We start from the raw sequence: 26970 nt of genomic DNA on the forward strand, positions 1-26970 counted from the left end.
AATTATCTGGACAACTAAAAATATATATATAGAAAAAATTGGCCGGGCATGGTGGCGCATGCCTGTAGTCCCAGCTACTCGGGAGGCTGAAGCAGGAGGATCGCTTGAGCCCAGGAGTTTGAGGTTGCAGTGAGCTAGGCTGACACCATGGCACCAGACTCCGTCTCAAAAAAAAAAAAACCAATAAAAGCTCATTATTATACTTCTCAGCATTAATAATTTTAAGTAGAAAACTAAACTGATTTGGAAAAATCATGTCTCTAATTAATATAAGAAAACAAAGGGAAAAACATTTTATCAACACAACACTATTTTTATTCTATTTTTATAAATAGAATGTGTTTTGTGGAAACAAAAGCACTAAATGAATTTAATGGCAAGTTTATAGGATCCGATAATTAACTGTCACAAAGTCCCTGACCTCCAAAAACATCCAAAACATGGTAGATACCAGGTGACTCATTTCAAACATATTTTGGTGCTTACCCTTCTCATCATCTTCTTCCTCTTCAATAGCTTCATTTTCATTTTCATCTTTTTCTTCCTCTTCAATAGCTTCATTTTCATCTTCATCTTTATCTTCTTCTTCAGTTGGAAGACCCAGATTTCTTTCCATTTCTAAGCAATGAGAATGAGTTGGTTCTACCATGCCTTTATTTAGGTTCTCTGAAAACTGAAGGTTTAAAAGAAATTTTAAAAGCAAAACCACTGACAGTGTCATCTTTTTCACCAAACACAAAAGGAGTATTATTAACAGAGCCTACAATTTTGTTCAAAGCTGGCAGATGTGCAAGCAATACCACAAAAGAACATGTGTGCTCCAGTTTAAATATGTGTTCATGAATGGTTTATAAGGCACAGGGCCAAAGACGGAATAATTCCAGCATAAACAAGGTTCATTAATAGCATATAATGAAATGCCCCTAGGGAAAGCTATCGTAAATTTTGATTTAGGATAATTTAAAAGATTTTTTCTTCATGGTACTTCAATGTTTTCAATCTCCAAGTAGTAAATTTGGATTTTAATGTTATTTTTATAATCAGTTTCTCTACCTCATGTGTCAGTCACATTCTATTTTAGTAAAGATAAGGCTTAAACTATAAGCAAACAGTGAATTGCTAGAATTGTCAAAACAAACCAAAAAATTCAAATAATTTTAGAAAAGGAATATTACGAATTTGAAATAGTTATTTGTTTTAATTTTGGTTTGACAGTATCCGATTTTCTCCCCTAACTAAAGATTGTTTATTTCAAGAATGTTAGGGTATTTCAAAATTGTTTCATCTATAAAATTTTTACTAAAGAGTGACAAAAAGACATTATTAAACCACAGTTTTTATTTTCTCTTTTTAATAAACCTTTCATTTAATATTTTGACTTTAAAGCTTTTTTCAAAAAGTGTACTCATTTCAAGCCTGGAACAGAAAAAATAGTGACTCTGTTTCTGATTTTTTATTCAAGTCCACAAACACATTTACAAAGCATTTTTAAAATAGGGTTCTAACATGGGCATCCAAGTTGCCTTCTAAGAGATTCAATATGAATATAATGTTTGTAAAAGTCCGTAACTATCCTATAAATGTGTTTGAACAGTACTCCTCAGAGAAATGGTTAGTCAATAATGAAATATGATTTCATATTTATGTTCTACTATTATTGTTAGATAATAGTTAATAAACACTTACTAAATGCCAGGCTCTGCACTAAGCTCTTCACAACCAATACCTTAAATAATTATTGTAACTGTTAACTGAGTATCAAAAATGCTAAGAAACTTGCCAAAAGTCACACGGCTATTAATAACTGGAGATGGTGGGATTCAAATCCGTATCTGAATTCAGAATCTACATTCTTAATCACTACCCACTACTCAGCCTCAAAACCAGTAATAAGGAAATTAATCTCATTTAATAAAAAGAAAAAAATCTCATCAACCCAAAGATAAGGAATAAAAAGAATACATAATGGTAAACTTCTGTGTTTTTCTTTTTCATTTAATTTGGCTAAATTAGCTTTCCTTTCTTGTACATTTTTGATTTACAACACCTGACAAAGAAACTGAAGGTTGAGTGAAGAAGTCGAAAATATATAAATTATAAAGCACTATTTTCAACTTTGATAATAAACTAATCCCGAACCACTTAAACCATTAGAAAATTATACATGATATAAAATATCCATAGTAAATAATACTAAATAAAGAAGATTATTGAATGTATAAAAACAGAACTTCCAAATAAAACAAGATATACATGGATGGGAAGAAAGGAAAGCCAACTTCAATACTGGAGAGCTTAATCACTACCCATATGCCAGGAAAAGATTAAAAGAAAGTGACATAAGAATATAAGAAAGGCCAGGTGCAGTGGCTCACACCTGTAACCCTAACACTCTCGGCGGGCAAGGCTGGAGGATCGCTTGAGCTCAGGAGTTCGAGACCAGCCTGAGCCAAGAACAAGACCCTATCTCTACAAAAAAAAATAGAAAACTTAGCTGGGTATGGTGGCGCATGCCTGTAGTCCCAGCTACTCAGGAGGCTGGGGCAGGAGGATCACTTGAACCCAGGAGTTTGAGGTTGCAATGAGCTATGATGATGCCACTGCACTCTAGCCAGGGCAACAGACAGAGCAAGTGCAAAAAAAAAAAAAAAAAAAAGAAGAAGAAGAAGAAGAAACAAATACATTGAAAAATCAGTATACTATTTCTGAAACATTATTCATAGACTATATAAAGATGCAAAGAAATACAATTGGAAAACATGAAATCTAATGTAAAATCTAATGTTACATAACTAGTTGCAATTCCATTGTGGGACCTGGTTTAGAATTAAGTAATATTTTACTTAAATAAATGTCCTCTGGAAAGAACCAGAAGTAACTTTTCTATAATTTTAAACATACCTTAAGCATCTCCACTTCTAAATCTTCATCACTTTCAATTACATGAGATGTATCCGTGGGAGCTAAAGGCTTTAAAAAATATATATATTTCAAAATTAATTTCTAGTACTAGAGTCCATATCTTCTTTTCTGCAAAATAAAGCTCCTACACACTAGGTATCTTTACACAACTTCCTCTTCTCTAATAGATAAATATATAATACATATTTATATATTTATATGACAGGTAGATAGGAAAAAGGGAGGGAGGGATGAACAAAGAAACAACCAAAATGAAAGACAGAAATATAGTTAGAAAGGTGGACAAGTCAGATAAACAGACTTAAAATAAAATCCCCTCTCTAAATGACAGTAGAAAGTGACAAGTTCAACTCTGGTTAAACAATGTCAAACTGCATCTCCCAAATTTTTTGAGTGCAAAGAACCTCTTCATAGTGTTGGAAAATTCTGTACAAAGCCAAGAACAGTAGTTCTTTTATATCCGATGGTTTAAAAAAAATTACAAAAAACTACTATGATTGATTGTAGTATGTTTAAATAAATCAGTATTTTACAAATAGCATCTACATATATTTGAAAAACAATGTCAGATATGTAATTCACTTAGTCTAATTCTGATGTCTGGATATGAGAAAACTTTACAATAATTTGGCAATCTCCAGGAAGCAAGTGCTCAACAGAATGAGAACCCACACAAAAGTAACCCATATGAGTAATAGAAAAAGGACCCCCCAAAATGCCTAATATTTAAATTGGAATAGGAAAAGAAAATATAACCTTAATTAACCTGCAAAATTTGAGCAAAAAAATTTTTTTAAATAAGTTTCTTACTAAGAGAGAAAAGTTCTTTTGCTTTTTAAAGGGGCCTTTAATGAGTAATGGAAACAATGCTAATAATTAGTATACAAAAATAGCAATAATTGGTATAAAAGATGTCAGTCAAATCATGAAATCCTAACCATAATTCTATAACCTTATATGAAACATATCATTTTAGTGCATCCCTAATAAGAAATTTCTAGAAAATTAGAGTACTGCAGATGTTAGCAAAAAAATGATATTTCCCCAAAAGGGAATCTGCTTTATAAATGGTTGGTATGAGAATATTTTGAAAACATTTTTAAAATAAAATGCATTTATATACTGATAGCAGTGATATCTAATACAGCTACCAAAACAGAGAATTTCTCAAATACTAAGACTTTTGTTGCCATTAGAAAAATGAAGGGAAAATAACTCTATTGAATGGCTTTCAAAATCTAATTTTTTAAAAAACCTTATTTATTACAAGAGAATACATAAAATTCCAGAGAATATGGGTATCTTAAGTAATCTTGTAAGCTAATAAAAAACAAATAAGAAATTAAAGAATTTAATTAAAAAATTTTTTAAAAGGCCAGGCACAGTGTAGTTCATGCCTACAATCCCAACACTCTGGGAGACCAAGGCAGGAGGATTGCTGAAGGCCAGGAGTTTGAGACGAGCCTAGGTAACATAGCAAGACTCTATCCCTACCTTTAAAAAAAAATAAAAAGTAAAAATTAGCTAGGAGTGGTAGTGCGTACCTCAATCCTAGCTACTCAGGAGGCTGAGGCAGGAGGATCACCTGAGCCCAGGAGTTTGAGGCTGCAGTGAACTATGACTGCACGACTGCACGCCAGCCTGGGCAACAGAGCGAGACCCTGTCTCAGAAGAAAAAAAAGAAAAAATTATGAAAAAAATAATCTGACTCTCCAGATGACAGTCAAGACTAGTTTCAAGCAAAAACATCAGTTTATTAGAAACACTCTCACACTGGCATATAAAGAAACTGTGTATAAGGAAATAAAAACCACCCCCAAAAATCAAGTTTGGAAGAGTAACCACTAGTAGATATGAAAGAAATCCACAAAGGCAGAGATACCAATTATGAAAAAAGGATAAGAAATGATAAAACAACAAATTATAACAAATGTCTATTGACACTATAAAATCTTTCCACTATACAATGCTGCTTATTGTACTAAGTCAGGAGCAGCAAACTATGGCTTGCAAGCCAAGTAAGGCCCACTGTCTATGTAGATAAAGTTTTACTGAAATGCAGATAGGCACATTTGTTTACATTTGTCTATGGCTACGTTCACACTACAACGGCAGAACTGGGTAGCTGCAACAGAGACCAAATATCCCCAGCGCCTAAAATAATTACTATCTGCCCCTTTACAGAAAAAAAGATAGCCAACCCTACTAATAACTCAAAAAAGTGTTTCCTCTTTATTTAGTACCTCAGCAGATTTGGAAGTAACATCCCTATCATATTCTTCCTGAGCCTGCTGTTCCCACATTTGAAGTTCAGATTCTGTAACATCTAACGACATTAAACAAATTCTTTCCTTATTATCTTTCGATTCATTGCCTTCTATGCCATCTTCAAATCCATCTTCTTTTTGTTTCACTTCATTTCCAAGTACATTTTGTCCATCACATTGAACTAAATTATCAAGTGTTGTGTCCGATGTGTCATCTTTAACATCAGCAAAAATTTTATGTTCTCTACTTTGTTTCTGTTGTACTCCACCAACAGTTGAATCCTCCAATGATAATAAGTTAAAATTATTGCTGGGCTTCGGTTCAGCCTCGGTGTTAGTAGAACCAAATATCATCTTCCTCAGTGAATACAGATTTTCTGAAATATCCTTTAATAGGTTAGAAACCCTTAAAAAAAAATTTAAAGTTAATTCAACTTTAATTGCATTAACGATAAGTTTTAAAGCTTTTAAATAAGTAAAAGCTTTCTAAACTGATCATTGCATAAAAGTTGCTCTTCATTTCCAAATGCCCATATATAATTATAGCTGGGAGGCTACTCTAGAACAGCTAAGCACTCTGTGTCCAACAGTTGATTTGTGTGCTTATTAAGAGCCAATAGTGTTTGGCCCTAAATTTGCTTACGCCACCTATACTTTTTTTGGTGATTAATTAAATGTAAAGTAAATCGATGATACATGACCACAAAAACAAAAAAACTATTTTATTAAATTCTAATTTGAATACATGGGAAGACTTAGAAAACTTTTTTTTAAAACTTGTTTGATAAATCATGGTCAAAAGAACTATAAAAGCTGGGAAGAAAAATCATAAAAATTCCTAGGACTCTGCACTCAGATTGCTTAAAGTATCTTAATTTTTCACTCCATTTTAAAGAAATTAAAATTAGAAATTGTTGATGATACATTATGGGAGTGGTTTAAACAAGAAACACTCTGCGGAACTCTAAACAGCAGGCCGTATGTAATGAAAAAGTCTTCACATATACCAAAAGTTTGGGAACAAATGTATGTTAATATTTTAACTCAAAAGAAAATTTTTATGATCCCATTTTACCTAACTTTTTCAATTCACTGATCAATTAGTCCCAACTGCAACACGTAAATAGTGCTTGTGCTATAAGTTGAAAATGATGCTGTTTTACATCTTTAAAAATCTCAAAACTGGAGATATTTTTTGGAATGAAAAAAAAAGACATCAGTAGGTAAAACAAGTGAGAAAATATGGATAAGATGCACATGAATAAATATGAACTGAATCCCTTAACTGCAGTTGCTAACATATGACACTTTAACTAAGTAACTTTAAATGGCTATAACGAAACCTAGTTCTTTGAAATGAAAGACCACTACTAGAGGGGAAAATGAGGCATACTGTCTTATCTTTTTGTTGTAGAGCTTATTAAAGCAATGTTTAAGTATTTCATAAAAGCAGAAATTAAAAGGAGTGAAGGGAGTATGATAAGCAAAGAGACATGTTTTACTATTTAATTAGTGCTTTTGTTTAGGTATTCTAATATTTCCATATTAAAATCAATGCTTAATAAAATTTGACATGCCTTTTAAATTTTTATATTAATGACTCAAGTAAAAATTTGATCTTTCATGGGAATAAACTATCAAAAGTACGGAGCTGTTTCATGAGTTATTTCCACAATGAAAGCAGCATCATTAAGAGTACTCAAAAGTTGGGCTCAAGCTTAAGTTGACAAAGTCTACGATAACACAAACAAAATCGAGAACAAAATTAAATTCGAAAACTAAAAACTAATTTCAACATTCTAAAATTCTTTAAATCTTACAAAGAATATTTAGCATTATATACATCTATTCAAATATAAGAACTACATGTAAATAGTAGGAACAGATATGTACACATCTTAACTGTTAAACGCACAGGGAATGCTGAAACATACAAACATAACAGCAGTGGCTCAGACCAACTGACAAGACTGTATGGGCTCATTTATCCAGCACTAGCATCAAAGATGACATGTTTCATGTAAGACAACTAACATTTACTTTAATAAATACCAAAGGCTGTCCTGCCTTCTTCTGTAAGGCATAGTGTACTTTTCCTGCTTTTTTAGGATTGTTATTACACATATTAGTAGCCTGCACACAGACTCAGCACCCAGCAGAATGTCAAGTACATAACAGCAATACAACAAGACATATATTCAACTTAAATCAACGACTAAGCAGTACTACACAGTACCAGTACCTTCAGGGTCCACTGAAGCATAAAGCTGTTCCCTTCTGGAACAAATCTTAAACTGCCCTACTTCAAGAGTTCTTAGTTCTAATTTTTATAGTTTTTTCCATTCTTTCACAGATTGCCAGCTGTCATTTCTAGCTAGTATCACATGCATACTAGTCCTTGTTCACACCATTTTTTCTTTTTTTCTTTTTTTTTTTTTGAGACAAGGTCTTGCTCTGTTGCCTAGGCTGGAGTACAGTGGCGTGATTACGGTTCACTGCAACCTCAAACTCCTGGGCTCAATCAATCCTCCCACCTCAACCTCCTGATTAAAGGTGCACCCTACCACGCCCAGATAATTTTTTTTAGAGACAGGGTCTTATTATGTTGGTCAGGCTAGTCTCCAACTCCTAGACTCAAGCAATCCTCCTGCCTCAGCTTCCCAAAGCACTGGGATTACAGACGTGAGCCCCCATGGCTCATTTTTCATTTTAACTAGATATCCAGGCTCGTCAAACTATATCTATAAACAAAAAGCAAAAATGCTCTGAATGTCGCCTCATTTCATTCTGGAAATGCAGAAAGTGAGCTTGAATACATGCGTATAGAATGTATTTTGACTGTTCAGAGGCCTGTTTTTGTTCTCTCCTCGTTCTGAGGTATAATCTAGATAAGTTAGGTATTACTGTAGACTTGTTATAAATAACAGAAGAGATTTAACTAGTTCTCAGTTTGACACTAAAACTTTACAAGACCCCAGTATTTCCCATTCTCAAGTTTTAAGAAAACCTATTTAGTTTTGATATGTGAAAACTGAGTTGGGTCATTCTTGTCATACCCAACTAAATCAGAGTGGAGGGGCCAGGGGGAAAAAAGCACAAAGCGCACATAATAGTGCTCTAAGAATGTCATTCTCTGCCAGCCTGGCTGCTGAAACTGCCTGTAGTAACCTGAAATCAGTTTTATCTAATAGCTACTGCAACAATCTGCTGCAACTCTTAAGACTAGTTTTACCCACTGCAGTCACTCACCCATCAGAGCTTGCCAAGTCCCCAAAAGTTTAGCAGGGCCAGTGAACTTTCTTTGAGAACAAAACATAACATTTTTCCTTTTTATAAAACCTCCAACCTTCTCTTTATTCTTTGGACATATCAAAGACCACCTATTCTGTGTGTATGCCCCAAACTGCAGTTCTTTCTTCCCAAATAAAACGTTTTAAATTTAGAGAGTTATTTCTATATTTTACTTGACCTTGACAAATACTATGAAGCAAAGCATTAAGCATATGGAACTTACATCCAGTACTTTAATTGCTAGTGCAAAAATGCATGTAAAAATCACATAAAAGGTGATTTTTCCAATTTCATGGAGGGAAAAATGTAAAAATGAGTAAGAAATGGCTTTCCTGGAATCCTTCCCCATTTGAAAGTTGTATCTTTCTTCAGAAATCCTCAAAGTTACATAAAAACTACTAAGACAAATTTCTAGGGGGAAAAATGACATTGAAAGAGCTGAATTTCTATGTCATATTTTTAACTTTCTCCATCAAAATCTATCACAAATCTCATCCAGAAAAAAAAAAAAACATTAACATTGCACTTTTCAGAGTCAGAATTATTTCTATTCCAACTAAGGGCTTCACATTTCTACAAAGTATTTTTTGGCTCAAAATTATATTACCACATTGTAATTGTTCACTGTTCAAGAGCATTCCTGCTTTTAGAGATTTAACAAGGAAGTCATTCAGCAATTAAGGCCAGAGAAGGTCTGGTTCCAAAAAGAGTTAGCTACATAGCACCTGTACTCAAAGGTCTATTAATCTGTATAGAACACTTGATCCAAATACCTTAAGTTACCTAATGCTTTAGCTATAAAATAATCTTTAAAATCTGAATGCCTTTTGTTCTAATGGTCTACTAATGAGGAAGAATTCTTAACTAATAACCCAAAAAATGAAGCTACTAAGTATAAAAGTTGCTTTTATTTATAGATTTCAAGTGACCAACCTATAAATGTAATTAAATGCAAGAGGCTCGTAAACAGAAAATGACAACTCTGAAAAGTACCTTCTGTAAAGGGTACTTATTTTATTTTGCCTTGACAAAAAATATAGATATGATTTCAAAAAGTATAATATAAACACAACTTATATTTCTTTGTTTCATAAAACATCCTACAAAGCAGACTGAAAAGCCTTAAACCCCTTAAACTTTTGGATTCACTACTTAACAACTGGAAAGATATTTCTCAAATGTAGACATCAGTCTGTGTGCATGTACTCAAGCAAATCTGTAAGAGTCTACCTTAATGAATAGTAATTCTTCACATATAAGAAAATGCAATAAGAACAAGCAATTGATAAAAACAGATAATATTTAACCTCTGTGGATGTTCCAATTTTCTGAAAGTGTTGGGAAGATGTGTAGCCAGATCCATCGCCTCCTCAGAGATTGAAGTCAATTGTTTCTTCATGTCACTAGGTAGGATTTCCTCCACTGGGGGAGAAAAATCAATTTTAATTTTCAAACCACAAAGCAGAGATATTCATTTAACCACTTCATTAAGTAGTATTAGGGCACAGATTTTCATTTTCTTTCCTTAAATGAATTGCAACAAAAACACTTTCTTATACAATCCCCAAATCACCTTGGTCACTTTACATCCCTTTCAAATATTTGCTGTGTAAACTTAAAAATAAATTCCAAATGATCGGCATTCACAGATATTATAACCCAGTGGTTATTGACCTAGGCAGAAGGTAGAAATGAGAATCTGAACCCATCTGCACTATTTCCCAGTCAGAAATCAATCTAACACATGTGGGGTGCCACTTAATAATACAGTTTGGTAAACATGACCTCATCCAACAGTCATTTCTTACTGCCCTCGTTACCAGTTACCAAAACAAAATGCCAGCTTTTCCAGTCAGTGATCACCTTCTAAGTTCTCAGCTTCATTCTGTCTGGTACATCATTCTCCACCAACAGCACAAAGCCTGCCCTTCCCCCGCTCAGAATTTCATCATCACCTTTCTCTTGTCTGTCAAAAAGTCCGGCTCCTCTGAAGTATAAGATACAGGAATATATAACTTGCTATTCCTGATTACTTCAGTTATCTTGTGATCTCCAAATCACACCCTTTTGTTCACTGAAGATTGTTCACTGAAGAACCAGTTCATTAACTGTCTTCTCCACTGCTACTCCCATGATCATTCCTAGTGAATTCAACATCCACAGAGATGTTGCATCCAAAATTGTGGCCTTTTCAGTTCCTTGACCCCTCCATTTCCAACAATCTTTACCTCAACTGACCTTAGCCACCCAATTCCATAGTCATACACTTGACCTTGTAACTGTCAATAAAATCACGTCTTCCAAACTTCAATTGTAAGCCTTCCATCCTCTGAACACCAGAATGTCTATCCTTCTTTCCAGCATGCTTTCCCCAACAATTCTTTGACACTTTCGGAACCAAATCCATTGACTCCACCTTTTCCTTCCCCATTATGCTCCCCACTCCCATGCCCCACCACGCCACACGTTCATTTCTTACCCACATCACAGGAATCACCCCTTGGTATACATAGATTCTCAAGTCCTTTGCTCTTCCTTCCCTCGTGGTACTTACCTGGCAAAACCCCCTACTCTATCTAACTAAACCCAGCTTTTTTACCTACTTGATCCCTACACACAGTTGAATGTTGCTGAAAATAAAACGCAACTATGATTACTCATTTCATTTTAAATTCATGGCACACATCTCAAACTTCTTCTTCCCTTAGTTTCCGAACACCACACCTCCTGTACTTCCTCCTTCATTAGTGCCCCTTCTCTGTCCTCTTTGATGCCCTCTCATCTTCCTGACCTCTAAACACTGGTGTGCCCCTGATGTCAACACCTCTGCTGTTCTTTATTTCATTAACTGCCTATTTTATCTCATCAAGTTTCACCACCCTAACTACCCTCTGTGCGCTTGTGATTCCCAAAGTTACATCTCCAACCTCAACCTTTCCCCTGAACTCCAGAATCACATTTTCAACTAAGATAACTTCTTGGATATCAATAATCATCTATAACTTAGTATATCCAAGACTGAAATCCAAACCTGTTCTTCCCATAATCTTTCCACTATGACTGACCCTTCCATTCATCAGTTGATCCGACCAAAATATCTAATTGTTCTATCAATCTCTATCTCACCCCTTACAGAGGAATTCATCAGCAATCCTTCACGATATGTACCTTTGAAATGTCTACAGAATCAACCGCTTCCCAACACCTCTGTTGCTACTAGTCTAATCCAAACTAAAGCCAGTCTAACAGAGAAGGGGAAAAAAAAAAAAAAACCACCACCTCCTGTTATCATTCTACAACAACAAAAGCCCAAGCCACTTACTCTTAGTACCCACACTTCTTTCTTTCATGGTGTGCCCTTTCCTCTCCTGGAAACTAAAATAAGCTTTTTGCTTCAAACCTATCCTAATCTTTGAGTCAAAAATTCTTTCTCAGCCTGCAGTACAAGCTTCCCCCGCAACACAAACAATTATCATTTCTTGCCTGGACTATTACAATAGCCTCCTAACTGCTCGCCTAAACACTTGCACTCCTACAGCAGCCAGAAAAATCCTTTTAAAATAAAATTTTAATCATGTCCTTCTTCTGCTCCACACCCTCTAAGGGTTTCCCATCATGATATTTATTTTCATTAATAAGACATGAAGTCAGATTCATAGCATACAAGGAAGACCCTCAATGATCTGGCCCAAGCTACTTTTCTAGCCTCATTTCCTACCACTATTACCCTTACTCATTTCGCTTCAGTTATGCTCACTATTCCGCAAACAAGGCAAGCAATCGCCCTCGGAGGCTTTACACTTTCTTTCCTCTAAGCCTGCTGTGCTCTTCCTTCAGATATCCACATGGCTTGCTCCCTGACTTCAGTCAAATGCAACAAAGGGGCTTGGTCTGTTTTGCTAGGTGAATTTTCCCCAGCAACTGTAACAGTGCCTGACACATAATAAGCACTCAACAAATATGTGTTGTATGAATCAATAAATATTCCCTTTCCAAACAAAGCTTCTAAAAAATAAGTTTATACATGCTTTAGTTGTTTCTAAAACAATCGAAACAAGCTTCTAAGAAAAAGTTGTTTTCAAGCCAAGTACAGTAGCACATGCCTGTAATCCCAGCTACCCGGGAGGATCATTTGAGGCCAGGAGTTTAAGGCCAGCCTGGGCAACATAGTGAGATCCCATCTCTTAAAAAAAAAAACAAAAGCGCTATTTTCACATACCTTAGATCTAACTTACTTCTCTATTCACGTTGATATGATTCCCACCCGCATCATTCTCTTGCTATGGTTATAGTACCTTCACGTTACCAATACCTGTGGACCCTTTTCTGTTTTAATAGCACATGCCCCAAATGACCTTCACTCCTCAAAACACTCTTGTTACCCAGTACACCAAAGCTACTGTGTAAAAGGTTACAAATGATTGCCACATTGCCAAATCTAATGATTAATTCTAAGTCCTCAGTTTCTCAAACTCTCAGCAGATTTAAAACAGTTAATAACATCCTACTTAAAACATGTTCTTCACTTGGCGTTCTGCACACCACACCTCCTAATTTCCTTCTATGCCTATGGCAACTCCTTTCGTGTCCCCTCCTCCAAACAAACATTAAACACTAAGAGTTACTCAGGACTCTAAGATCCAACTCCCTATTCTCTAACTCAGACTGTCCTCTGAGTTACAGCCTATATAATCTAGGTGTCTACTGACCACCTCACTTTGCTATCTCACAGGTTTCCCTCATTCAATGTGCCTAAAATCAACTGTCTGACTTACTCATCACCAAATCTTGCTCTTCCTGGTCAATGTTTTTCGTCCCTGTTGCTCATGCCAACTACACAGGAATGATCCTTGACACACGTGTCTCATCACTACCACAAATTCTGTTGATTCTACTGCTCTACAAAATGCATTCTGAATCTATTCGCTTCTCTCCATCCTCACTACAAATAACCAGTTCAAGTTGCCATGACCTCTCCCTTGGATCGTTATAGCCTCCCAAAAGGTCTGCCCACTGTGACTCCTGCCCTCCTGCAATCCATTTTCTACTCTATAATCTGAGTTACTATTTTTTTAATATAATTCACTTCACTCCTCTGTTTAAAATCCTCAATAGCTTCAATTGGTCTTAGGAGAAAATGTAAACTCCTTAACACGGCTTATCTGCTTTCCTTTTTCTGCTTCTCCATCACTCACCCTGTCATAGTCAACGGTTCACTAGACCGAATTCCTTTCCAATTGCCTATAGATACCATGACCTCTCACCTCTGAAACTTCGCACCTGTTTCCTACGTCTATGACACTTTTCCCCTACTCTTCAGCTAGCTAACTCCTGCTCTTATTTCAGATCTCGCCTTAAACAGCATTTTCTCCAGGAAATATTCTCGCATACCTGTGATATGCATTGGATGCCTCTCCTATGTGCTAACTACAACACCTTGTTTTCTCAAGACATAAGATTCATCTATTCTGCAATTGCTTGTTTTATTCATCTATATCCTCCACAAAACTGTAGGTCACTCAGGAAACAGACCACGCCTATCTTGTGCACTACTGTATCTCCATATCGCAAAGTGCCAACAATATTTAATAAAGGAATAAATGCATATTTAACTACTACATCTTTTAGTGTTTATTAGCTACAATTTAGGAATGAATCAATATTTTAATAGTGAGAAACAATGTGCAAATATCCTTTTATTATGTTCTAATCTGCTTTTTATCCTTTAATAAAAAATAAAAAAAAAACAGCCTTATAATACAAACCAAAAGAGGATTGTGGTCATTTGAAAAAATCATCCACATTTACACTAGGGACATTAGAGAACAATGAGGCTGATATCTGTGGCTGAGTAATAGAAAGGGAGGGAGGAAGGAAAAAAGCTGGTAATCTTAGTTACAATTCGTTGGGACCTGAGTCAAGATAACTCGCTTCAGGTATCACGATATACTCACACATACAATAAAGGGAAAAAAGTGAGGGTCAAAGAATGTAGATCACAACAACAGGCATACAGATATCAGGACTTCCAATACTGACTCATTAATGTGTGCTACTTCAATGAAAAATATTTTAAACATTCCTTGGAAGCATTTTCATCAGAGACAAAATCGTAAGTGTAACCTACAAGCAATTCCGCAAACTATAAAATCAGAAAATCACAAATCCCTCTGTTGAATTTTAGTTCTGTAAGAAGTTAAATAAGTTCACATATACTGTTCTCCAAATAAGCTCAAAAAACATATCATCCACCTCAGTTAATTAAGATACAGTCACTGTTCTGTCTCCTTGAGGGAATGATCCCAGGATCCCCTACGGATACCAAACTCATAGATGTTCGAGTTCCTTCTATAAAATGGCATAGTGTTTGCATATAACCTGTGCACATCCTCCTATATACTTTAAATCATCTCTAGATTACTTATAACACCTGATAAAATGCCTACACATCATTTCATTCACATGGATTCAATGTAGCGCACAGGACACAAAATTCATGTTCTGCTTTTTGGAACTCTGTGGAATTTTTTTTTCCCCCAGAATATTTCAATCCATGGTTGATTGAATCCACAGATGCAGAACCCACAGATACGGAGGGCTGACTCTAATTTCTAGCTACAGTACCTTTGGCTACAAAGAATTAGCAGCCACTCATCAAAAGTGGCTCTCCATCATGTCTTGGCATTTTGGCTAGGATCAAGCGTGGAAGTGGCTCTCCAGGGAGAGAAAGGGGATATGAGGAATCTTCTACCCTAACATGTAACAAAGGAGGGTCTACCACAGAGGGCGTGAATCCCTTCTTGACAACAATTAAAAGGGTATTATATAATTTTATATAAGGACATCATGCTATATTTTAAAGTGTATTTAGCAAAATCATCTGATTTAATTAACATCTTAACAAATACCGTTACTTAAAATCTCCAAAAGGTAACTAAATGAATAGTAATAACAACTTCATACATATGAATATAGGTGCTTTGACTATTTTGTCCCTTTTAGTGCTCACGACTATTCTATGAAATAGATATTATGCTAGTATCCACATCCCAAATATGGTGAAACAGGCATATATCGGGTCACATAGCTGGGATTCCCCCACTGGTCTATGTAACACAAAAGCTTGTGCTCATCCACTCTAGTAAGTGGCTCTGTCTGGTATCACTGACCTATCAAGACATTTAAAATATGCACTGAAGTTGAATAAAGTGGCTATCTGTTTTAGAGAAAAACAGCATAGAAAATTTAGAAATTTAAGCCAGTACACCATAAAGCATCTTATATATTTTACAGCACTGTATATAAAGCATTTTAAATATTTATAGCAAGGATGTATAATCTCCACACTGAGAGAAAGCTCATTGCATCACTGATGCTATCAAAGCCCCAAAGCCTCAACTCTAGAAGTCTAATGAACAGCAATGCTACTAAGTAAAAGTATAAGTTCTGCTCTGCCACGAGTAACATGCCTGAAACCCTAATCTTTGGCCCTGATGGATCTCACCCTGATGTCTACACTGCTCAGATATTCCAGAAGCTATAATACTAAACACTTTGCAAACATGTGAATATTTTCTTTTCGGAGATAAACCTCACAGAAGAGCAAATTCACATTTTCTCTTTTATTTTTAGATCATAACATACCTTTATTTATAGCAAACATTTGCACAGCATCACCCAAAATTTCTAATTTTCGATAAATGATGAGACCAGCCTGTAAACAAACAGAAAAATAGAAAGAACATACTAAAGATAACCAAAATAAAACTGTATGTCTGGTCTATAAAAAAACCAAAGAGAATGATTTCCAAAGCATCCAAAACACTGAATTTAACCTATTATGTTACACAAAGATCTATATGTCTTCATTTATTCACCACGCCAACTGTGAGAATGGAGAAAGTAAACCATCTAAGCCTTAAAAGAAAAGTTTTCACTGTTTTCAATACCCAATGTTATAAGCAGGTATCCAAATCAAATAACTTGTAAATAGAATCTAACAGAATACAATCTGTTTTGACTACAATATTTACTGTCCTCTATTTCAGTAAACCACATGAGAATGTTACTCAGTATATGAATAGCCCTCCTTCTAAGTACTTTCAACAGGAACAATCGAGTCACATTGATTTTTCATAAGGAAAAATGCTACAGAACTTATGCTAGTTCTCAACAAGTTTTATGATTTTTTTTAAAGGAAAATTATCATCTTATTTCCCTAGCAAAAGTGAGTTTTTTTCTGGTTGCAAATCAAAGGAGTTTCCATTCCTAAAAATAGATGCAAAAAGGAAAACCAGATAGTCATCAACAGACAAAAGTATGAATTAGGGGAAAAGAAATTCACTGTGGAATAAAATATATTTCTTTTTTAAAAAACACAATAGTGCTATACATAAAAATAAACCCAGATTTCTCTATGTACAAATATGTAAATGTGAAAATATATGTAATGGCAGCAGCAAGCTAAATTTGGAGGCAATTTTTCTTAATTTTCTCCACATTTTAAATATAAATATTAATGTAAAAAATAAGGCCAGTTTCAATATAGAAACTATTTTGTACCTGAAATTGCTTATATATCAAATATATCATCAATACTATTTGTGCTTGCTCAGCCTGGGCTTATTAGCCTTTCACGTTTTTAGCAAGTTCACATTTTTTTTTACATACAAATTGGACATTATTTTGGCTTCATGACAGTGAAAATAACTAGCATTGAAAAATCTGTTGATTGGTACTTGCTAATTAATGTCAAGAATTAGCAGTTTCACTAAATGTCTTCCTAAGCATTTTTCAATGCCAAACTGATGTAAAATATTTTAGTTGTTTGTGCCACTACTATAATAGAATTTTTCTAAAGTAATTTATGATAAGGTTTAAAAAATACATCCCAATGTAAAGATCTTTAAGTACATACATAAGCATCAGTGGCTGCATACAGTTTCTGGTCTTCAGTGAGGGGAAAATTACTCCAATCACTACAGCGGATAGACTTATCTTTCAAAAGCTGTTTACCCAAGAGGTGTTTAACCAGACCATTGAGGCTCCAGGTCTCTCTACATTTCAGCTAGAAGTAAAGAAAAATCAACACCAGCAATAATTATTATTTCCTATTTTCAGATACTCCTAAATACCACCAAATGACCATGTCACAAATAAAATTAGAAAATGTTATACCAAAATACGACCTAGAGATAGACCTCAATAAACTTCCGGTGCCATTTGCCTTCCACATTATATGAATTTAATTTCGGAATTTCCCTAACTTAGGTATTAAAATTCTTGAACTTTAAAAGAATTATTTATGGAAAAATGTTGAATAGGTTAGTAGGCTTTCTATTTCCCAGCCAAATGAATACTTGGCTAAGAATTTAATTTAATGACTTCATTAATACAATATGTGAAATTTGGGCAATGGAATTAATGGTCAAACTTTCACTAAGAGCATTAAACCACAGGAGCTGCATCATGCTCTCCCTTAAAAAAAAAAAAAAAAACTTACTGGTATGAATGGATTAAAAAGATAAATTTAAAACAAAATACTTAACTTTGCAAATACTGGAAAGTAGTGAAATAGTACCAAGAACTGTGGGGGAGGGAGGGAGAATGCTTGCTTAAAGAAACCGTATGCCAAAGCAATGGATTAGAACCGAAGCTTTCATTATAGAACATTCACTTGGAACTTCTTTATTGCTACAAAAACATAAAGCTCAAATTATTTTTTCAAAAAAATCTAACATCTGGATAGAAGGTTCATTGTGTCACACACAAAATCATCTGCTCTATGAAAATAATGTATATATTACGTCTACCTTTTTATTGGCAACATCTGTCAACTCCACAAAACTCTTCAATTTGATCTCAAAGTCACGTAGAAGTTTCCACTGATCTCCTTCAATTCCTACACCTGCTTTTTTAATTGCTTCGTTTTCAAGCAAATTTTTTAATCCCTGAGGGAAAACTGTAACATTTTATTATTATTTCCATAAGTTCTGTAAAGTATGATGGATTTACTTTCTACTTGTTATAAATACCATGTTTATGTTTAAATCTGTTTTTATGTTTAGCTTAATTTCAGAAACACACTCACCTTGAGTATTTCCTTTCTTACCTAGAACAAAAAAATCCTGATTGATAAATGATAAGAAAAAAACAATTAGTTTGAAAGCCACCTCTGCTAGTATGAGCGGCATATTCCTGGTCATTTAACCCTACTAAACTTCAGTTCTCTCTCCTCTAAAACAAGAAAAATATCAATATTCATGGGAATGTTGTGAAAATTAAATAAAACAAGGGATGTGAGTGAATCAGGTAGAACTTAAATACCTTAATAAATATAAGATAAAGGGAGAAGTGCCAGCTAATGAAAGAGCTTAATTTTATTGGGATAAAGTTAACATACACAAGTATCAGCCATATAAAAATGCAACAAAGAGATACCAACCTGACATAGCAGAAATGTGAAACAAGTAACATTTGCTCTCAGACACACACAATTGAATTAGTGCAACTTTGCCGAGTTTCCTTTTATTGTATACTGGTGGCCATTCCATGTCAAATCCTACCACATCTCCATCAGATAGACTCATGCTAAGAGGGGAAACACAGTATAAATTAAATACATTAAAATTTTGAACTTCTGCATGAAAAGACATCATTCAAAAAGCTTCCACCACAGACTGGTAGAAGATATCTGTGATACATATACTGATCATGAATAGCCAGAATATATTTTAAATTCCTTAAAAAATAAGAAAAGACAAATAATCCCAAAGAAAAATGGAGAAAAACAGGAACAGGTAATTCCCAAAGGAAATCCAAATAGCCAATAAATCCAGATAAATATGTGAAAACATTTAATTCTCACTAGAAATCAGATAAATGCAAATTAAATCTACACAATTCCACATCTATCTCATTGGCAAAAATTAAAGTTTCACAGTATCGAGTTCTGAGAAGGATTTCTATCAGTGGGACTGCTCATTACTGGTGAACATATAAATAGATAAAATCCTCTTGGAAAAAACTTTAACAAAGATAATATCTAGTTGAAAATGCATAAACACTATGACCTGGCAATTTTTTCTCATAAGTATATGAAACGCTCATATGTGTACAAACAGACAGATGTGCTTAAGAATATTCATGGCAACACTGTTCCTACCGGCAAAAAATTGTTAAACAAATGAAATTTCCATCAACAAGAGAATGGACCAATCATGGCATAGTGAAACAGTGGATTATCATATAAAATTTAAAATGGGCCAACCACAGTAGATCATGTCAGTAATCCTAGCACTTTGGGAGGCCAAGGTGGGAGGATCACTTGAGGCCAGGAGTTTGAGACCTGGGCAACATAGCAAGACCCTGTCTCTACAAAACATAAAAAAAAAGAAAATTAGCTGGGCGTGGTACCACATGCCTGTAGCGCTAGCTACTTGGGAGGCTGAGCCAGATCATTTGAGCCTAGGAATCTGATCATGTCATTGCACTCTAGCCCGGGTGACAAGGTGAGACCTTGTCTCAAAAAAAAAAAAAAAAAAGTTAAAATGGAACAAGATCAACAAGAAAAATTCTGAAAAACATAATATGCAGAGTACACATATATTTGATAGCATTTTTAAGTTTTTAAATGGGCAAAATAATATAACATTTTAGGATATGCAATTATGAAGTAATATTATAAACAACATGTGAGGGAATGCTAAGCACTGAATTCATGATAGAGGTTATCTCAGAGGGGCACAGGGGAAGAATCAGAAAGGACATACATGGGGTTTCAGCTGTATTTTACTGTTTCATTTCTTAATAAAGATTCAAGGAAAATAAATATTAAGATTTGATAAAGGTGGGAAGAATATGTGTTTGTTATATTGTTATCTGTTATTGTTTATATTTGCCCATTTCACAAGTTTTAAAAAATTGAAAACATATTTAAAAAATAAAAGAAACTCAGCTTCTGCTTCACAAGATGGAATAACAGGGACTAGACTTACCCTTCCACCATAAAGAAGTAGCAAACTGGACAAAATATGTAAAACAACTGTTTTCAGACACTAGATAACAGCAGCACAAGACCATGATCTCCAAGGGAAGGGAAACGAAAGGTGAGTCTCACAGTTGCCCCAGCTTTCTGCCCAGAACACATTGCAGACAATAGGGAATCTGTACCCGCAGAAGCTGAGGAGCTGGAACCTGTGGGGCAGAGTTCTGGAGAGGAGAGAACTAGGGCAGGGAAAGAGCTCCAGAAATCTTCACAGGGCTCTCCTTCAGTCTTTGTAGAATATCAAGGTATGCATGCAAAACTATGAGACTGGGCAAACAGCTATAAACTGAACAACTCTTAGGGCTTACCCAAAGGCAAGAGGAATTAAAGTTCTGCAAAGTGAGGGTAGAGATCCTTGTTGATCACCCAGGACAGTCAGCAAGGACTCCAGAAGGGCCATACCTTCTTACACGGCTAAACTTAGAGTAAAGGTAACTACAGACTTGCCCTAATAACCCTTAAAAACAAGCCCCAAAGTATAAAGTTGATCTTCAAGTAACTAAGCTGCCTGACAAACAAATCTCCTTTCTTTGAAGGAAGACAACAAAATCTAACATTCAACAAGGTAAAATCACAATGCCTAATCCAAAAAAATTAACAGCCATGAAAAGAAACAGGAAAATGTGATCCATACCAGAAGAAAAAGCATCCAACAGGAAAAAAACCTAGAATAATGTAATTATCAGACAAGTATATTAAAACTATTATAAGTACACTGAATATGTTCAAGGACTTAAAACACAAATATGATGAGACCCAAATGGAAAATATATTTCTTTTAAGAAGAACTGAATGGAACTTACAGAGATGAAATATATAATATTTAAAATTAAAAATTCACAGGATGAGATAAACAGCAGATCAGACACTATAAAAGAAAAAAATATAAGTGAACTTGAAGACATGGCAAAAGAAACTATTCAAACTAAAGCACAGAGAGAAAAAAGGACAAAAGGAAAAACATACTGAAAGAAAAGACCCTCAGTGGTCTACGACACAGTATCAAGCAACCTAACTTATGTGGATTGAGAGTCCCACAAAGAAAAAAGAGTAACAAATATATTAAGAATTTTTTTAAATTTGATGAAAACTATAATCCCACAGATCCAAAATACTCAATGAACCCTAAGTGGGTTCATTGGTTTATCCCTAAGTGGGATAAACACAAACCACACAACACAAAAGCACATCATAATCAAATTGTCAAAAACCTGTGATAGCAAAAATCTTAAAAGCAGCCAGAGGAAGGGAAAAAAAACAACAACAACAAAAAAAAAACCCCTACGTGCCTTTTGTAAAATACATACAATTCATCAAAACTACAATTCTTCAAATAACTTATGCTTAGTACCTTCAGATATGACATACTATAGCAATGCCAAAGGTAAGATGGTAGAGGTAATATATAATCATAAATAATAGATTTTACCTTCTCTGTGAGACTAATTTAACATAATGGGACCCAAAAGTGGCCAGATAACTATAGTGGAAGTGAGGACACCAGAATGCTATTTCTAGATTATAGCTACCACCGGGAGACCATTAATAAATAGCTTAACTTACCTCTGGCTTTTTTTAACCCAATATATAACAGTTTAAAAAAATAAAAAAAAAAGGACAGGTGTAACAACTTCAAGAAGATCCAAATGAATTCCTTACTACTTCTGTTTGCAAAATGTTTCAAGAGCCTTAGATTGCATTACTGCAGTTTTAATTTAACAAGGCAAACTTTAAAAGTAGTAAGAGTCATTTCAAATGTTCTCTTTAAGGATCACTTACTACAATTGTTGCTAACTAAATACAGCAGACCTAATCACAGCCACTATTCAATATTACTATGTTAGTATTTTAATGAAATCTAAAGGTGCATTTAGGGGTTAAATAATTCTTGCCGTTTTTTTCCTAAATTGGTAAAATAAAAATGTGTTCAGTAGTTCTGTATTTAATATCTTAAGTATTAAAAATCAAAAAATTAAATAGACAAGCTTATGAATGAACAAAGAGATAGATTATAAATTTAATTCAGTGATTTTATTTTTTATTTAAAAAGTAGAAAAGAACTTAGTGATATTTTATATGTAGAAATAATTATCTATTGAACATACCTCAACTGTAAAACTCAGTATACACATAAATATTACCAGAAGAGTTATCTTCCGAGGGTTCAAATTCAAATGAAATTAGGAAATTCAGATCTCTTACCTAATGTCTTCTGATAGGAGAGAGCAATCATTGGCTTCATAACTATACACAATGGATCCAGTGAATTCTAAGAAGGGAAGGTCATCTTCAAAAACACTCTTCTGAACAGAAGATGCCTTGAGTTAAATAAAATTCAAAATAGGTGTAAATAAAGTTCACATTAAATAATAAATGTTCACTGAAATAATAAAGTTCACTGAAGCATTCAACTTACAGTTTTAAGTCTTATCAATTCATGCTTTATAGACTAATGAAATCATAAGGACAATTAAACAAATAGAAAACTATCCTATTGTCAAATTATTTTTCCTAGTTCATTTTCAAACTTCTAATCCTATTTTCATTAAGCATTTATTTTACTGAGTTTTTTTCCTAATAATTATATTAGTATTCTAGATGTAATAATGTTGCCTTAAAATGCTGAAGACTGATGGGTGGATCTTAAATCTGGCTTAATCAAAAAAGTCAACAAAGTTAATGTTGTTCAAATTATTACCTGAATTAGAACAAATTAGTAAGGTCAACCATGCAAATTGACTATAAAGAGGGAAAATATATAGTAAGAACTCTCATTTTGTAAATTCAATTAAAATTTATTCCCATTTACCCATTCAATGACTAGATCCTGCTTCATTCACCACCAGCAATTCTGACCTAAACAATGACCTGAAGTTTACAAGTGAAAATTGCACAGTCAAATTTAAACTAAATTTCCCCCCTGAAAGAATCATCAATGAACAACATACCTTTCTTTCTTCTACAGCACAACTTTCTTTCTTCATACACATCCATTTAGGAAATTTCTGCCCCGGTAGAACTGATTGCAATGTTTCTTCATGCATCTTTAAAATGCTCTAGTTGCAAAATCCAAAACCAACGACTTTATGAGTAAATACAACAAAATCTTTGAAAGAAAACTCAGAGATAGCCCTGTCAAGATGACTGAAAACCAAATGTACACGTTTAAAGTAAGTTATGACATCTAGGCCTAAGTATAGGTTATAAAAGCCGAAAAGACAAAAGAAAAAGAAACAGATACAATGTGATAGATGCAATAATTACACATTTAGCATTTCTTCCCTTTAAAACAAATCAGCCATTTCAATTGAATTCTAAGGTTTTTGCAGTTTCAAAATTCTATTATTCTATGACTGATCCTTATGAAAAATAATCTTTATTTCATTAACAATGAAAATCCTTGGGTATATGAATTATGACACATTTTCTGACATCTTTCTCTATGATTATCATCTGTCCTAAGATCTAAGTAAACTCAGCAAAACTGTAAGACTTATTCACAAGTATACTTGAAGATTTAATTTTGAAGACAGATAACAGCTGTTCTATATTAAGGACTTACTATGTTTTTGGCCTGTGTGAACAAGTTTCCCTAAGAATGAATTTCTTGGATGATTTTTTTAATTAATCTGTGTATGACCTTGGAGTGCTCTCCTCAATGTAAACGAACTTCAAGTATGATTAAAGAAAACACAGTGAATAAGAGAACCAGAATATATTCTTGGCCGGGCACAGTGGCTCACGCCTGTAATCCTAGCACTCTGGGAGGCCGAGGCAGGCGAATTGTCTGTGCTCAGGAGTTCGAGACCAGCCTGATCAAGAGCGAGACCCCCGTCTCTACAAAAAAAAAAAAAAAAAATAGAAAGAAATTAGCTGGACATCTAAAAATACATATAGAAAAAATTCCAGGCATGGTAGTGCATGCCTGTAGTCCCAGCTACTCAGGAGGCTGAGGCAAAAGGATTGCTTGAGCCCAGGAGTTTGAGGTTGCTGTGAGCTACACTGATGCCATGGCACTCTAGCCCAGGCAACACAGTGAGATTCTGTCTCCAAAAAAAAAAAGAATACATTCTTTTTCTTAATGGTAAAATGGATCCACACCTTGATATGACTCATATTAAGTTGAAGTAGCTTTAAGTTCTTAGTAAAGTCCTTAAACCTCAACCTTAGTTTCTATTATTTCAAATTCCTAATAAGGGAGCAGCAGTTCTGAATATGCCCCTGAAGATTCTCATGATGAAACATGATGTTAATGTTAAATAATCACAGCAACTAATATTTATGATGTAGGGATAGCCTATTATATTTGGTATTTAGCAAATAAACTTTGAAGAAATTAAACAATATCTGGCAAGTGTCCATTTTAGCTGCTCATTTTCCCAAGCATGAACCAAAAACTGAAAATACTAATAATTTATGGAACAAAACACTCAAAAGATTACTTTGTCACACTAAATTTTCCATATAGAACAAATTCCATCACTCTTATGCACTGGGAAAGAAAGGGTTAACAACAGGCTTGTAACTCACTCTTTCACTATTGGAGAAAGGAGGAAAACTTCAACTAGGTTCCCAGTCAATATGCTAATGACCTCAAACAAGATGGTAGCCTTGAAAACTTATTAAGAGTATTTCCAAGTGGAAAAATACCAAAGAATCCATACCCAGAAAATGTGAGCAAGATATAACTATTTAGATTGTTTATCATAAATAAGCCTTGAATTATAGATTTATTAATTTATGGCTGGAAAATGGGGGCTAGTCAAATAAACCATCTAATTAAGAAAATATAAAACAGGAGTTTCAAAACCAAAACAACTTCCCTTGTGCAATGTTTTTGCATACATTGCTTAAAATGAGTCTGTTAATCCAAAGCCATGACATGTCTTAATGCAGAAGAAAGGTACATTTTTGGATTCTGTTTCTCACAAGTTTGGGACTCCTACAAAAAAAGAATGTTCCATCTGCAGTTGGTGCTTGCTTGTATTCTTTGAAACATTATCAAAGTTTGCCATTGGATAAGATCTATGATTCACTGAATCAGAACTGACATCTCAACTCCTGGCGTTGCCACATGCATTATATGCAGTAAGATAAAATATGTAAAATATGTGTGTTTTATTAACTATAAAGCATTGTACAAATGTTAGTGGTTATGAATAAATTTATATTTGCTACAAATTCAAAACCCTTGACAGAAGAAGTCAGAAGTTATTCCCAAATTGTTTATATATAATCAGTTCTTAATCTTAAAATATATTTTTGTAAAGCTGGAAAACAAGTTCCTGCTATACCCAGGGTAGATCATTGGCAAAATGCCAGAAAACTGAAGTTTCTACAAATAACACAAACTCTATAAAAGCACCTATAGAATCTTGGAATTTTGTAAGTAATTCATTTATACTGCCAAAACAGAAATAAACTTCAATAATTCTTCCCTGCTATCTATAACACTAAAATCATTTTAATTTGAAATATCTAAAATTTGTACTTTTTAGATGTTAAGTACTCTCTTCTGCACACAAATGCTTCCAGGAAAAGAATCTGAAAGTAAATTTGTTTACAAACCTAACATCTTTGTCAAATTTGCTTAGCTCTTGGGACAGATAAAAAGCACACTGAAGGCCGGGCACAGTGGCTCACGCCTGTAATCCTTGCACTCTGGGAGGCCGAGGCAGGCGGATTGTTTGAGCTCAGGAGTTCGAGACCAGCCTCAGCCAGAGCGAGACCCCGTCTCTACTAAAAAAATAGAAAGAAATTATCTGGACAACTAAAAATGCACAGAAAAAATTAGCCGGGCATGGTGGCGCATGCCTGTAGTCCCAGCTACTCAGGAGGCTGAGGCAGGAGGATCGCTTGAGCCCAGGAGTTTGAGGTTGCTGTGAGCCAGGCTGACGCCACGGCACTGACTCTAGCCAGGGCAACCGAGTGAGACTCTGTCTCAAAAAAAAAAAAAAAAAAAATATTTTCCATATGATCATTGCACTTTTGATTGAGTTAATTCGAGTGCTCAAAGTGTCAGTTAAGGATGCCATTTTTGAAGCCAATACCTATATTTCAACAAATCTGCAAAGTAAGAATCATTCACATGGAATAATTTAAAAGTTTCCTTTCAGCTTATAAATCTTTCTTTGGACTGTCAACATACTTCACTAATGAAATAACTAATCGAATTTTTGCACCTAATGCTGAAAAGAAGGTACTGTAGGAGTTTGAATTTAATTAGGCTTACCATTTTTATTTTTAATTTAATATGGCATTCAAAACCACAGGCATTCAGAACACACCAGCACTTCTCTGTGAATAAGATAACATATTACTTGGAATATATTTTTACACTGAACTTAATATAAAGCTCACAACTAATGGAGATGGAGTGCACTGTATGGGGGAAGGGCACGCTTCTAGCCCCGGCTTGGTCAAGGCAAAGGCATTACAGGTAAC

General features: G+C 34.5%; 1 protein-coding gene across 1 annotated transcript in view; it reads right to left on the reverse strand.

Annotated features, from left to right (window-relative positions):
* The window catches only part of WRN (Werner syndrome, RecQ helicase-like), a 142863-nt gene extending 119293 nt beyond the window's left edge, over positions 1-23570 (reverse strand). The window contains 11 exon segments of the mRNA XM_012648552.1: positions 460-673; positions 2902-2963; positions 3555-3573; positions 5166-5595; positions 9788-9902; positions 16125-16194; positions 17398-17547; positions 18293-18441; positions 18925-19070; positions 22729-22844; positions 23475-23570. Coding sequence (XP_012504006.1) covers positions 460-673; positions 2902-2963; positions 3555-3573; positions 5166-5595; positions 9788-9902; positions 16125-16194; positions 17398-17547; positions 18293-18441; positions 18925-19070; positions 22729-22844; positions 23475-23570 — 1567 coding nt within the window.
* Between the last annotated feature and the right edge of the window lie 3400 nt (positions 23571-26970).

The sequence above is a fragment of the Propithecus coquereli genome, unplaced genomic scaffold (genome assembly GCF_000956105.1).
Source record: "Propithecus coquereli isolate 6110/MARCELLA unplaced genomic scaffold, Pcoq_1.0 Scaffold29, whole genome shotgun sequence".
Lineage (NCBI taxonomy): Eukaryota > Metazoa > Chordata > Mammalia > Primates > Indriidae > Propithecus > Propithecus coquereli.